The 15,630-nt window shown below is 39.4% G+C and overlaps 1 protein-coding gene across 1 annotated transcript in view; it reads right to left on the bottom strand.

The window, feature by feature from the left end:
- The window catches only part of TTC39A (tetratricopeptide repeat domain 39A), a 36,415-nt gene extending 21,561 nt beyond the window's left edge, over positions 1 to 14,854 (bottom strand). The window contains exons 1-6 of the mRNA XM_062581153.1: positions 14,754 to 14,854; positions 8,386 to 8,517; positions 7,631 to 7,707; positions 7,091 to 7,158; positions 4,582 to 4,646; positions 1,803 to 1,902 (exon numbers count right to left, since the gene is read on the bottom strand). Coding sequence (XP_062437137.1) covers positions 1,803 to 1,902; positions 4,582 to 4,646; positions 7,091 to 7,158; positions 7,631 to 7,707; positions 8,386 to 8,517; positions 14,754 to 14,836 — 525 coding nt within the window. The 5' untranslated portion in view covers positions 14,837 to 14,854. The remainder of the gene's footprint in view (positions 1 to 1,802; positions 1,903 to 4,581; positions 4,647 to 7,090; positions 7,159 to 7,630; positions 7,708 to 8,385; positions 8,518 to 14,753) is intronic.
- Between the last annotated feature and the right edge of the window lie 776 nt (positions 14,855 to 15,630).

Raw genomic sequence — 15,630 nt, 5'->3', positions numbered from 1 at the left:
CATCGTACTCTGCAGTCATGCCTGTGATTCATGTATAAAGACCTGTCAGACCCTACAGACCTGCGAGAGCCTCCCTCATTGCTTTGTTCCACACACACCTTCACTTTGTACCTGTGTCTTTGCTTACCTCCAGGCTTTGGACACCACCCCCCATTAAAGCAAATTTAAAGTCTTAGTCACTAAGTTAGTCAGCCTACAGGCAAAGATGTCCTTGTTCCTTTTTGTAAGTCAATCTCATCTCTCCTCAGTATTCCAGAGTCTTCACAGAGCACCCTATAGAAGCCAAAATCCTGCCAGTGAAACCAGCCACACAGCAGGGTGCAGATCTACATGGTATGTCTGTTCCTGACTGCACCCTCTCTTTGACCAGCAGGAACGTGTTAAAAAACAGCCTAAGCACTTGTCCTCTTGACTTTGGGGTCCAGATCTCTGTAGTCCTGCTTAATCTTTTCCAGGTCAAGTTTTGTAGTGTCACTGGTGTTCACACAGAAGGGGAAAAGGCACAGTAGTCTGCACACTTGAAAAACCTTGGCAGTCTTTCCATAGTACCCTGGATCTTGGCTCCAGGCAAGCAGCAAACTTGCTGAGACTCAATGGCAGGTCAGCATAAGGGAGTCACCCATTAACACCAGATGCTGCTGTTTCTCCCTGCTGGTTTTACCTGGTTGAGGAGGAATTGTTTGCCCAGTTGCCTTTTCCAGCAGAATCGGAATTCTTTGGTCCTTCTCTTTTATTGCCAGAATGCTGTGTACATTTTTATCTGAGTTTTGCCAGACACAGGCTATTTTCTTGCTGAGATGAGTCACAAGTTTCCAGATTCCTTGTTCCATGAGTTGCTGTCCACCTCCTGTTTGACCTTGCTTCCGGTCGTCCTATAAGTTTCCTCCTCACCTTCCTGATGAACCATAATCTGATGACCTCCTTGCTATGGTTCCTTCCTTCAGCCACCTGCTCAATGATAGCTCTGGACTATCCCACAGGCAAGGTTCCTATCCCTCTCAGCCCCAGGGAAGGGCACTAGACACTTTCTGGCCCCTCACCTGAACAGCCTTGTCTCCTCTCAGGAACTTTAGGTCACTGCCTCCAATATGCTAAGAACTGTCCTTTTAGTTGCTAAAACAACTGTGTCCTGTCTCATGCCACCACCATTTGACCACCAGCTTCCCTATTAGAATACAAGCAACAACAGCAAACAGCAGCCAGAACAGCATCTCACGCCCTGCACCTGCACCCTGCCCTGCCAACTGCCAAGTTCCCATTTGCAGCCCTCAGTTTCTCCCTAAGTGGCAGTTAAAAGGCAAACAGAAGCCAGGCACAGGCACCTGCTGCTCCTGACAGAGGCTTCTTCCAGGCCAGCAGTCCCTTCCTGCAAGCCTACACCCCCACCCCACCTAACACTGGTAACTTGGCTACCAAATACCATTGCTGTTCTTACAGCAAACGGAAGCCGGGCAGTCACTCAGCTATATTGTCAAAGAACGTGCCCTTAGCCCATGCCGTGTGAGATTTCTCAGTTTTTCAATGTTCCATGAAGATGTGCAAGTGGGGCTGCACACACACAGAGCTGCATTGCCCAGGTTATGGGTAGTAGACTTATGCATTATTTCTAAAGTATTTTTGTAAATGAACTATGACGTTGTTAGACCAGACACTTGGATCCTGCAAGTATCAGCACACACAGCTCATTTTAACACCATGATTAGTTTTCACCAACATCAGTAGAACTTCTCAGGTATTTAAGTTAACAGTGTTTTCAGGAGTTTGCAGCACTTCATCTCAAGCGAAGAACTGTTGGTACATACCAGATTAAATGCTCCAACTCCAAGCTTTACACCTCCCTCAAAATGAAGATGGTTCTCGCCTTTGACATAATGCGGAGATTGTATAAGACTGTCCAGCTCCCTGAGAAGGCAGAAGACTGTGTTACAATGTAAAGGAATAAAATGGTTAATATTAATTACAATTTAGTAAGAAAGTAACCCATCTACGTTGAACTATATAATAGTTCAAAAAAGGTCCCTTTTTTTTTTAATCTCACCTAGGTCAACAACACCTACAACCTACAATCAAACTATTTCATTATCATCAATTAAAAAATACGGAGTTCTGGAGGTGAATTCCTGTCAAATGCACACAGCCATTTTACAACCACATTTCTGCCTGAAAATGTCTTAAGAATGGCAGTTGAGGTGCAACACCAACCTTTAGTATCACAAATGGAGATGATGGGCAGTTCAGGAGGGAGGAGGGGATTTTGTAACTTAAATTACTAAATTTGATTTGAGTCTCACTAATTCACCTGGATGAATTGTTCCCTTTTATGAGTGTTCATTCAAAAGAACATTTTGTTACAGATAGGAAAATACGATCGTAAGAAATATTTTTAAACAGGGCAGATGTGATAACTGAAAAATACTTTTCACTTACTTTTCTAACTTTCCTAGATTCCAAGTTTGTAGCATCCCTTTACTTCCCTATATATTCAGACTGGACTTGAAGCTGTCTTATCTCTCAGCTTGCAGTAGCTATGTGTCTTTTAACACTAATGTTTTAGCTTATTTCATCAATTAGTAGATTAAAAAAAAAGTTGTTTTAAGAGCAGCCATGTGTTTGTGTTTAGGCTGTCATTTTTATCTTCTGGTTGATGCCAACAGATACAAGATTATTTATTGTAATAGCAGTCTTAATGGTAGATCTGCATTTGGAGCAACCTTCACCCCAGACAAACATGGACACTGTCATCTTTCTTTCGGTACATTTCTGGAGAAACTAGTCTAGATGCTGTTCTATGTATGGTATACATACGACTTTTTGTGGCTGTTCCAAATATAAAGCCTAAACAAAAAGAAATAAGATGACTTAAAATGAAACAAAGTATGACGCATATTTAACTTTCACCTTTTTAAATTATTCATACAGTTTGTACAGCTGTACAAGTTTCCTCATACTTTTTAATGCACTGACAACAAGCAAATGTTTCATTCTGAATTACCTGATTTGATTCCATCTTTTTATAGTGTACAGTATCTTTCTCTCCCTGCAAAACAGTTTTAAAAACTGTTTCTTTGCAACTTTTACCCCTGCTGTCTTTGCCAAATAGGCTATTACTGCAGATTACCAAACTCTGTTGGAGGCTGTGGGGGATGAAAAGATGGCTTTTTATGTCAGAAACTATAGCGTGAAAAATACTTAAAGCAAATAAAGTCCCTGTTCTGTATTTCATTAAATTTTCCCTGTAACCTGCTGTATCACTCGCTCACCAAAACTACAAACAATATTTCCTGATGCACCAAACATACGGTACAAAAATCCTAACTACCAATCTCACATATGAACTTTCCCTTGGTCAAGTATACGTTTTAGTACCACGCAAATTGATATTTACACTTCTTCAAAAGGAGGCCACATAATAGCTACTAGATTGATAAGACTTTTTCTTTACAAATACTAGAGTTGCTGTTAATTTTCTGAAGCACAATCAAGCACATTTCCTATGGTTTACTTTGCAGTGTACCTTTTTACAATTTACTGCTGTACTTCAAAATGTTTTGCACATGTTCAGAGTAGCTTCTGAATGAAAAGAGATCTGCTTAAGCAGGTGCTTTAGGCTTCTGGACTCTAAGGGACAGGCATAGCATGAGTTCAGATAAGCAGCCTTGCTTATCATCTTAAGTGGCATGCACCTTCTCTTTAGATCTGCCATACTTAACCAGGTTAAAGGCCCAGCTAACCCACTGTTTCACTCAGACAGTGGCAGATGCTTGGGAAAGCATCCTCTAGGAATTGACTATTCAGAATCTTCATGATGTGAAAAGACTGCATTCTGTTCTACTATGGTAACTAGTCCCAGTAAACCTATTTCATAGTTCATAGAGTTTATAGCATTGGTAAGGTTGGAAGGGACCTCTGGAGATCATCTAGTCCAACCCTCAAGCAAGCGGCCCATATGGGGATCAAACTCGCGACCTTGCTATTATTTGCACCACACTCTAACAAACTGAACTAAATTTAGAAATAAGACTTCCTCTGAGTTTGTCCAGTCACTGTTTGATGTCATTTACACTTTTTAATTACAAGTTTTTCACTTAATTGTCTCTTAATTTTATGTTAGTTTCATGCATTTATTATTGAGTTATTTGTGCTTCTGGTTTTGAAGGTTCCAAAGGCAAAGTTGCAGCCAGAACTACGCAGAAATGCCATTTCAAATGTCTGATGACCTAAGAATCATCCAAATTCTGCTGTGAGACAAGATGAACACTACACCATTTAGAATACTTTCATTTGTTGACATAATGTAAATGATACTGTATTTAAAGTAGGCAAATCTTAGGAGTGAACAGGAATAGGGTCCACTATCTTTTTTTTCCACTCACTGTATATCTAACACAAATTTACAGTCTGAACCAAACACAGTATCACTGTCCTTTCTTATGCAAAGAAGAAAGTTGCATGGGTTGAGATTGGTTCTAAGTGTGAGGCCATAACAAATACAACAGTAATTAACTGTTGAATTACAGAATTCCATCAGCAGCACTTTTTTACTGAAAGAGTATGTTTAACCATACCATCAGTCTAACTTACCTGTACGTTTGGTAACTGTTTCTGACTTTGATGCCTCCTTTTATGAAGCTAACCATATTCTCATCCTATTAGAAATGAAACACATTACCAATAAGAATTTTTGAGCATTATATTCATCTCTAGAAGACAAAAGCCCTTCATATCTTGAACACAACCATCATGAGATAGATAGTAGAAGTATCTAAGAAATAATACACGGATTTAGGATTTCCTTTCTAATCAAAATATTTTTAGTGTCTTTAGATATATTCACTTTATTTTGATGCCTTCTGTGATTAGTTTATCCTCTATGGGCCTCTGATGGCATCCTCCAATGATGTCTGGGCCATCAGAATTTGCATTAACGGCCACAGGAACAAAGCTAACGAATGAGATCTAGGGTATATGCACTTGTGGCTGTTTCAAAAAACAGCTTTCTGTCATTTGAACTTCAGTACAGTTTAATTCTGAATGTTTCCTGGCTCAGCACCAGACACAAATAACTACCTGCCCTAAGGAATATAGTTCTAGCAATATAGTTTCACATACTAAAAAGAAAGTAGAGTAAGCAAAATTACGCAGGCCATGCTCTTTCTGATCCAAATATTCAAGCATATACGAGATCCATGCTAGTATAGTAACACAACACATTACAAGCTATAACAATCTAAGAACTTGCAGGAAAATATATCTGCAGGACATTCAGTTTATAGCTATATCTCAGAGGCTGTCAGCCTCGTAACTTTGTGGTAACAGTTTCTCGCCTCATTCATCACATGTAATCCATCGTTCTGGTTGGTTCTGATATACCTGATGTAACTTTAGGATAGAAAGACTACATGCGTTTTAACAGACGATTTTTCTGTGACTTTTTGAGAGGCTCTATCAAACATATCTAGCACAGATAAGATGAGCATTTGGCTGTTACACTGTTATCATTAAGAAAACGGAGTCCAATTGTTCTCATCAATATGTAAACAAAGAGATAGAAACTACCCAAAGAGCCTTGTCTTCCCTTAAATCAGGAAGATAATTCAATCCCGTCAAAGTTACAGATAAGGAAGTTTAGAAGGAACTGAACTGAGAACTAGCGCAGGAAGCCTACTGGCCCAAACTGAAGGGCAGCAGTTTATCCCTGAGGCCTGCAGCACCACCACTGACCTCATCCTTTGAAGGTCATCCATAACCATCCCATACATAATCCCAATCACATCTAAGCAAAACAGTCACAGAAAGATGTGACCCTGTTTTCCTTTGTTCAAGAGAAAAAAAAAATCAGTTTCTTGTTAGCAAACGCAGGTGTGGCTGTGGGGAGGGGCTCTGGCATACCTAACCATATCTAAAGGCCTGGTTATATTTTTCCTTCAAACAAGAAATATATTTGCATTTGAATAGAAAATGGAGAGAGGAAAGATGTTGTTTTTTAAAAAAATGTAGTATTTACTTCAGTTTCAGACTAAAAATTCAGAATATTCATTGTTACCAAAAACAGGGATAACCCATATGAGAATACTCCAGTTCCTAAAAAAACTTGAGACTAACTTCAGCATGTGTTTTTAACAGGCTTTGGTCATTTACATTAAGCATCAAAACTGACCCACTTCAGTAGCTGTTGGAACCAAGTGCCTTTGTTTAATTTTTAAAACCTGTTCATGAAAAATTAAACACTGAAGAGCAGAGGAAGCACATACACAGGCATCCTGTATGCAGAAGAGTACAAGAAATTATTCTCTTACTCTTAAATGCCTCATGTATCTATAAATGCTTTTAAAAAGTAAAGGTGAGAAAATAGCATTTAAAATCAAAAGACTTTGCAATAAATAATCCCTTCTTAGAGCCACAATGGACAAGTTCTGAGAAACATTGCTGCCATAGCTTAAGATATCACCCCAACTATCCCCAATGCCAGAGGTTACTAATCATAGTAAGGATCAGTAAGGTTGCAAGGGACCTCTGCAGATCATCTAGTCCAACATCCCTGCTCAAGCAGGGTCACCTATAGTATTGCTGATGTTAATTCCTGAAGCAAATCAAACTTTCATATTCCAGACAGACAAAATACACAGAAGAAGCAGCATTTCCCTTCTTTTAAAGGCAGGCAGCACTGTCTAGCAAAATTCATGTGTGGAGCCTAATGGCGAGGCAGACTATAATACATACGTTCAGGACAAAGAATTGAGCAAGCAGTCTGGGGAATGCAAGTATCAGTCTGACTGAAACAGATCTCCTTTGCATTCCAGCAGCTACAATGACCATCTCTTTTTTTTAATCTGATATTCCAACACACAAAATCTATGGTGATATTTCTCATATCCGAAGGAACTGGAAAAGGACATCATGAGGTATTCAGTGCTATGTATATTGAGATAAGCATTTTTAGATAATCCAGAGGCACAACAAGACATGCTACTATCTCCTCAGCAGATAATTCAGAAAAAAAATCCAGATTCAATTCAGATGAAAGAGTCAAAATACATTACACTAAACTAGGGTCTACTTATTTTCCAAAGAATCACATAGGAACCTGTACCTGGAGGAATGTGAGTGCTGCTCTCTGAAGTAAACATTCAGCATAGCAAATTTCTGCATGGATTTCCTCTAGTATCACACAGAGAGAGAAAGAAAAAACAAATTCAATCAGACAAAAACTAATTAAAAATATATTTTGACCATTTATATAGGAATAAGCTCTCAAGTGAAAGACTGAGAAAGTTCTTTTCCAAACTGGCTGCAGTGCTCAGTTCTAGGCCACTGAAGTACTCCAAAATAAGAGTTCCAGGAATTCTTGCATGTAGAACCTTTCTAGAGATTTCCCCACTTCTTTCTAGAGATTTCCTCACCTAGCTATTTTTGGAAATATCAAGTCAACAATGAGCAAAAACTCTCATTTTCAAAGTGGCAATATAGGAATTTGTCAAAACAGTAATCCAGCCATGTTGGCAACACCAAGTCAGCAGTTTCATCAGTGACCTGGCAATTTGCAAAAACATGCTGGGTCAGCAATTCTATACAACTCCAATTCCAGGGCAAAAAGAGGAAAGTATTAAAAGCATGTCAGAGATAGTGTTACCTTCAGTAAAATGTTCGAGGCTTTGTCTATGCACAAGGTTGCTGAAGGAATCAGCTACTGTAGATTTCTTCCTAAACCTACAGGAAAAGTCAGTTTGGTCAATCTGACAAGAGGCACAAGCAACAGAAAACCGTACCTTTCAGCTGGCCATCCATACCGGCATTAACATCCCCCTAGTGTTAACAAATCCTCTGTCATCCACCATCTATGCAAGCTTGAGCATCTTCCATACAGAATTTTGCCAACATGGATATCCTGGGATATCCTGTTCCCCCCCCCCCCACACACACACACAGAAAAATGTCTTGATAGTGGAAGGAAATAAGCTGGCTTTTTGATTCATTTTGTGTATGTGCGCAGAGAAGCAGGAACATGGCCAGTTCAGAAAGACAGCTGGCTACAGCACAATCATCACCAAATGGGAAGATTTTACACTGTTTATAAACAGTAAATGGCCTCCAGGCACTGCAGAACTGGGAGCAGGGAGAGGACTAAAATCTAATTGACAAGAAAAATCAGATATTGCAGTAAATTGAGGTTTTCAAGACCAGACTGGTGAAAACCCTGGGTAACATCATCCAGCCTCACAGCTGACACTCCTTTTAGCAGGAGGCTGGACTAGAAGACCTCAAGACGTTCCTTCCAACCTAAATTTTCCTACAGTTACTATGAAATGACCTGTCCCCTTTTAATCTACACATTATTCAGAACTTTTCCCTGAAGGGACTATGTCAATTGAATTCCCCCACACTTACTTCTGACAGGTGGCTTGAGCTTCTTTCATCGTGTTTCCTGCATTCAGTATGTCCTGAGGATCAAATGTCATCATGGCTTGCATTTCCAATATGGTGGCATAAGTGAGTGCATGATACATACTGTCTTTCGTTCTGCAGGAAGACACAAGATGCTGAAACACAGCTGACTTGATTTTATTATTACTTGTAAAAAAACCCATAAAAATACAAAGTCAGAACCATATTAGTCTGATGGGAATTAGGTCTAAATGAACTAGAAATCAAACACAAAGGACATGCAAGAGGTTAACGTAATCAAGAAACGCTAACAGATTCCCATTGTACAGCAAATCATGTCTACAGCTGAAGAGTCAATAACTGCTAAAATATTCCAATTCTGAGCTGAAGATAGGTATTTATCACACATAACAAAAAGCACAGTAATTAACCACACAGATAACCATTCAGGGACAAAAGAATTATTGTTTTGTTAATGAATTATCTAATGAACACTATACTACGTGATAAGAATTCAGACATTCTTCTATTTGGGGACAGTTACTCAGGACAGAATCAAGGAGATAATACTACAGTACAATACTATAGTAACAATACTACAACAGTGGCCAAAGTAGAACCCTCATCATACAGATCTTCTTATCAAAATTGTTCCAGCCTTAGCCAAAGGCTACAGCTTTTTCTTCCTCTTCCCTTCTGCCAGTCTCCCATCACAATTTGTCCAACTTAAATATTCTTTTGCAGAATTTCAGATGATGTCTCTTAAATAAAGCCAAAAATTTTGGCAAGAATTCAGGGAAAACAGTAACTCCTATTTGCAGCCATTGCAAGACCTCTCTTCCATCAGGAAGAGGGTTTATAAATAGCACACATTGACAGCATTCTCCAAGCACTCGTTTAAGTTTTAATCCCCTACAAATGAATCAAAATACCTTCTAGCCTTGGAGACCCAGTAAGACAGACTTGGGAAACAAGCTAAAGGGAAATGTGGGATGAATTCCTGCCACGGAAACTCTCTGTGGACCTTGCATTTAATTCACCCCGACCAACAGCATGATTTAGAGAAATATTGCTAAAGAGCAACAATTTTTATTTTAATTGTTTACACTTCAGAAGGGATCAGTTAGTTCTATATAGCATGGACTAGTCAAACATGTTTGCAATAAAACAAGGATATCTTTTCAACAAAATCTCCACCCTCAATATACTCATTTTTAACATATGTACTTCACATTTGTTTTTCAAGATGAGCTACTTCCTTTTCTTTTTCTCTCAAGGAGAACATGCCTTTGTTTAAAGGGTAAGAAGCCAAACTTTAAAGACACTTCAGTCCATTTACTTTTTCTCCCTGGGAATACATGTGACTCCCCAGATTTTGATACTTTGACTGAATTGAAAGATAATTTCAAGGCTAACTTCTAAGATAGTCCTAAATTAAACACGGATCCAGTAACTTGCTATGATGATCTGAATCCTTTTAAGTTTTCCAAGCACTCAGACACTGTTATACATTAATTCCTTTGGTCAATGGAGTGAGGGAAATGTCCCTAAGTATCCCCAGGAGCCTCTGATGTTTGGTTAATGTTTTTCAGAGCCAAAAAATAACCTTTGCTACACCTAAAATAATCCCCTATCAGTGATACTAAACAACTAAATCACCAAAGGGAAAAAAAGTGATGATATGATCCGAACTTACTTTGTATATACATATTTCTTGAGATCTAGATATTAGATCTTCATTCTTTATCTCCATGTGCTTCCCCTTGCTCTTTTACTGCTCTCAATTTCACATTCACCCATCTTCTTGGTTAGAACAGTTCCAAGAGAAAGTCCCTCCACCCTACTGAATACCTCATTTTCGCTTTTGTTCTGCAAGGGCAAGCATATTTCGCCACACAATGAAGACGGTTACTATTTCAACTGAATATTTCCATTAAAACCTTAATAATCTCTTTAAACAACAACAACAAAAAATAAACAGAACACACACACTAGCATCTAATATTGTAATTTGGACTTATTAAAAAAAAAATCCAGTGGTGGTAAACTGGTTCCACAGCACTCCAGCACTCCAATAATGGTTCCATAAGTAACTAGCAGAGAGGTAATAAAACCTCCCCACACCTACCTGCAAAACTCACGCATAAATCCAAGGACTGAAATTACTTTTTCAGACATCTTGCTAGTAGAACTATCATTTCACCAACACCTCCAGGTACTTTGGGAAAATTATTCCCAGAGTAAAGTCAATTGCCCTGTGTTTGTCATTCTCAGACGTTATCAACCTGTAAGCAGCAACACAGATGTGTTGCATCTTAGCCAGTGATCCAGATTACTCACATGATTTTATCTTCATTACTTACCATGCTTCCAAATGGTTTGTCATCAGCAAACTATCAGGTAATTATTTCAAGCTTTCCTTCAGAATATTGATCAAATTAAACAGTATTTGTCTCCAGGAGGGGAAGAGGAAACCTCACCAAAAATTACTCTTTGAACGATGATGATATGTTTGTAATTACATGAGAGCTAAAAATCTATTCAGCTTTTAATTCCTTTACTGTATGCACCTTGGGGTTGAGGAAGATGATGAGATTTTCTCTGCCCCAGTAACCGGACAGTTTCATATTGTTATTCATTGTCACAGTTAACAGGATTCATATTGAAAATCACTGTTGTGTTTGCTGATTGAATTTAAAGAATTTATTAGAGTTCTTAGACTTAATATGAATATTCCATATAAGAGATTAAATTAATTAAATCTAATGCAGAAACCATGAGAGAGTTGGAAGCCACTGTTGTGTAATAAATATTAATAAGAAAGAAAACTGACTCTAAAACCTAAAAGACAGTTGCAGGAAAAAAAAAGTTATGTAACAAGAAGCAAAAATAGAAAGCCAGAATAAAATATTTATGAAACTACATCTCTTCTTTACAAAGGATACATTTTTCTAACAGGAAAAAAAAGAGCTTTACTTCAACACAAGTCTAGACATCATCCCTAGATATTTATTTTAAGCCGATAGGAAAGATCTGCTGGTTTTAACTCTCATACACTGCCAAAATCTGCTCTCAGTTACACATGGTACAAATCAGCTGGAGATTGAGAGTGGAAGCCAAATGTGAGCAATTTAGTGAATCTGCAATACTGTAACCCAAAGCAGAGTATGTTCTACAATCTAAGGGGAAAAGCTGCAAAATGTAAGATATAAAGAATTTCTCAAGAGTATAAAAACTGAAAAGTATTTTTTAAACAAAGACAGCATGTTTATGAACTGTGAAAACCAATTTCAAATCTCAGCGTGCTAAAAGGTAATAGTGAGGATTCCCAAAGAAAATACTCAATATTACCACACATGCCTACTTTACAACCCTTATCATTCCCTAAGGAGATGGAGTGTGTCTATAAAGGATATCATCTGTAGTGAAATTTAGCTTCCTGTTTCTGCATTACACTCAAAAAGATCAGAATTCTTTATTTCCCTCACTGCCAAAGGCCAACAGGAATAGGAGCCTCCTCTTAACAGCAGGCTAATACGAAAAATCAGTTTCAAAATGGTTTTGCAATGTGGAAGACATTCACATTCCAGGTGTAAAGACAGAATATTAGCCCACGTAATGAATTCTGCAGGGCCTAATAAAAGCAGAATGAGAACCATATGTAATAGAATAAAAATGGATTTTTATAAAAATAGAAAAAAAAAAACACACAGCCTCACTAGCTTTTGCAGCATTTTGGCAACTGCCTCCAACTCTGTATCTCCCTATTTTTTGCTAAGTCCTGACTAAGTGTTTCCAGATGGGCACACGGGCTTTACTATCAGAATTTAATGAGAACATAGTTATTCTTCTTACCATTTTTATGGATATATAAACACAAAACACAACACTGCTGTGAATAAAACCAGTGTTAGGAATACATCTGAGCCCACAATTTATCAAGAATAATTTTTACAGAGTACGCTTCAATGGGTAATCTACAGATTTCAACATCAAAGTGTGAGGTTGATACCTCAGAAAAGCAGATATGTAGTATTTACTATAGTCATCCCTGATGTATAACAAATATACACTAAACCCCTTCTGGTGGCTCCTGATAGCAGTCATATCTTGAGGAGGACATGGAAAGAGGAAGGGAAGGAGATGCAGAACACTGATGACTACTTGCATTTAATGTATCTAAGTCAGGTGAAAAAAGAATAATTGGGCAGAAAGGCAGCTGTTGCAACCTGCTGCTTTTGCTACTTTTCAGGATATCTGAGGCCTAATCCATGTATGTGTGAATGCAGACATTAAGAGCCATAATATTTATAGAAAAGCACGTGCATGGGCTTTCACTGAACTTTTACACATGAGAAACCAGATTACATGACCCATCAGAGCACTGATAACCCTAAACACTTCTGAACAAATGCAGTCAAGGATAAAGAAAATGGCAAACTGAAGTGGTAAAATATATTACCTGCACTACCTTATACTTGCTTTATACTCCAGTGACCTGAAAGACAGCACGATGTTATTTGCTGATGGCTCAAAAATCAGTGAAGCAAACTGGAGAAGAGACGGAAAATAATAACAGACTTGCAAGCTAAGAGCACAGGTAACTTTTGGACAAATAACAGAAACTAGAAAGAGCTAAAATTTTGTACCTTGACTTCAGCAAGGCTTTTGACACTGTCTCCCATAACATCCTCCTAGAGAAGCTCAGGAAGTGTGGGTTAGAGGAGTGGACAGTGAGGTGGATTGAGAACTGGCTGAAAGGCAGAGCTCAGAGGGTCGTCATCGGTGGGGTGGAGTCTAGTTGGAGGCCTGTGGCTAGTGGCATCCCCCAGGGCTCAGTACTGGGTCTCATCCTGTTCAACTTTTTCATCAATGACCTGGATGAGGGGACAGAGAGCCTCCTCAGCAAGTTTCCTGATGATACCAAGCTGGGAGGAGTGGCTGACACACCTGAGGGCTGTGCTGCCATTCAGAGACACCTGCACAGGCTGGAGAGCTGGGCAGAGAGGAACCTCCTGAGGTCCAACAAGGGCAAGTGCAGAGTCCTGCACCAGTACAAGCTGGGGGCTGACCTTCTGGAGAGCAGCTCTGCAGAGAAGGACCTGGGAGTGCTCGTGGACAAGTTGATCATGAGCCAGCAATGTGCCCTTGTGGCCAAGAAAGCCAATGGTCTCCTGGGGCGCATCAGGAAGAGTGTTGCCATCAGGTCGAGGGAGGAGATCCTGCCCCTCTACTCAGCGCTGGGGAGGCCTCATCTCGAGTACTGTGTCCAGTTCTGGGCTCCCCAGGACAAGAGAGACTTCGAGCTACTGTAGAGAGTCCAGCGTAGGGCTATGAAGATGATCAGAGGGCTGGAGCATCTGCCCTATGAGGAATGGCTGCGAGAGCTGGGCCTCTTCAGCCTGGGGAAGAGAAGACTGAGGGGGGATCTTATCAATGTGCATAAGTACTTGAAGAGGGTGTCAAGGGGACGGGGCTAAACTCTTTTCAGTTGTCCCGTGTGACAGAACAAGAGGCAGTGTGCAGAAACTGAAGCACAGGAAGCTCCACCTGACCGTGAGGGGGAATTTCTTCTCAGTGAGAGTGACAGAGCACTGGCACAGGTTGCCCAGAGAGGTTGTGGAGTCTCCTTCTCTGGAGATACTCAAGGCCCGCCTGGATGCAACCTTGTCTAACATGCTCTAGGTGACCCTGCTGGAGTAGGGAGGTTGGACTAGATGATCTCCAGAGGTCCCTTCCAACCTTACTGATTCTATGATTCTAAGTTATTTTACGATGTCACTACCTGCAATTGAGCCACTCATGTAATTTAATTATGAAACAGGTTACATGATCACAGCACTAAATCATAAGAAAAGTTATCTGAGTATTTCTGAAAGTAGGTATCTATCAAACAAACAGGCCACAAATCACACTTACAATATAAATTCAAACTTATAGTAACATGCCCCAAACCTAACACTCATGACCAGTTGCCAGTTTAGACACAATGCGACAAACTCTCCCTGTATGCAGGAAATACATGAAAAAAAAGAAAAGGAAAAGCCAGAAGATACTTTTTTTTTCTTCTTTTTATTTCAAGAGTAAGAATACCACATACCATTCTACAGTTGAAGAGTTATTTCTTTGGACAGCAATTCAGTACTTTCTACAGTTACATCTGATCAGTCATGTTATTTACTTACTCAAGTTTAAAGTCCTTTTTCTGTCTTCTCAAAACCTTAGCATATTATTTACTACTCCTTTCTGAACCAAAACTATTCAGTCTTATGACTACTGACAGAGTACTAGCTGTCTAGTCCATCCTCATGAAAGATAGGAGAAGCAAAGAAAAATAAATACAGGAAAGGTGGTAAAAATAGTCAACTTACTTTGCTTGTAAGGAAGCCAAAGCATCTGAGAACTTGTTGCTAAGGAATAAATCCAGAGCTGCCATACATTCATGCAATGCCATGTTGAGGTCTGATGTAGGTGACCTGCCAGGAGAGAGAATAAACTCAGCACATCTGTTCTCCTTCCACTGGTACAGTACTACTACATTTGAATTTGTCACCTTCAATGCTAGCCTTATTCTTATGTGAATGATCTGCTATTTCATTTCTAATACTTGTAGAAGAGGAAAGTGTCTTCCATTTCAGATACTGTGCTTTTTTAAACGAACCTTTACATTGCGGCACGTGGAAAGCAATTCCAGTTTTTTCTTTTCTGAAAGAGAAGCATGTGCTGTAAATAAGTACTTGCACATGTGGAAGTTACCATGTTGGAGCCTGGTAATTTGATGAGCTCATCTAGCAGGAACACAGAAGCACTGGGTGACAGCCCCACTCCTTGACTGTGTGCAAGTCTGACCCAGAAAACAGGCTAGTTGCATTATGATTATGTTGTTGCTTTCTTAAGGGTGAAATGTTTCCATGCTACATCAGGTTGCAGTAGCAATGGCTATAATAACAACTGCTTGAGTTTAGCTTATATTCAGTATGATTCCCAACCAGTAAAGTTTTTGTAAATCGGTTAAGATTTTGCATTGAGCATGCTCCTGGGAACACTTTTCCTTAAAAAGTGCTGCTGCATCTCCAGAGTCAGAAGATTATCTTGGTAGCTTACTCTGTATCTTTCTCCTGTACAACATTCAGATGTCAGCCTGACCTTTTCCGAGGGTTCTCAGATGGTCTCTGGGTTACGGGCAATGGGATAACACAGAACAGCTGAAAAAGTCTGGCCCAAGTTCATAACCATCACAACTACCTT

This window comes from Rhea pennata, chromosome 8 (assembly GCF_028389875.1).
Source record: "Rhea pennata isolate bPtePen1 chromosome 8, bPtePen1.pri, whole genome shotgun sequence".
Taxonomy (NCBI): Eukaryota; Metazoa; Chordata; class Aves; order Rheiformes; family Rheidae; genus Rhea; species Rhea pennata.
Note: the sequence above shows the minus strand (reverse complement) of the source record. Positions and strands in the feature narration are given on the sequence as shown.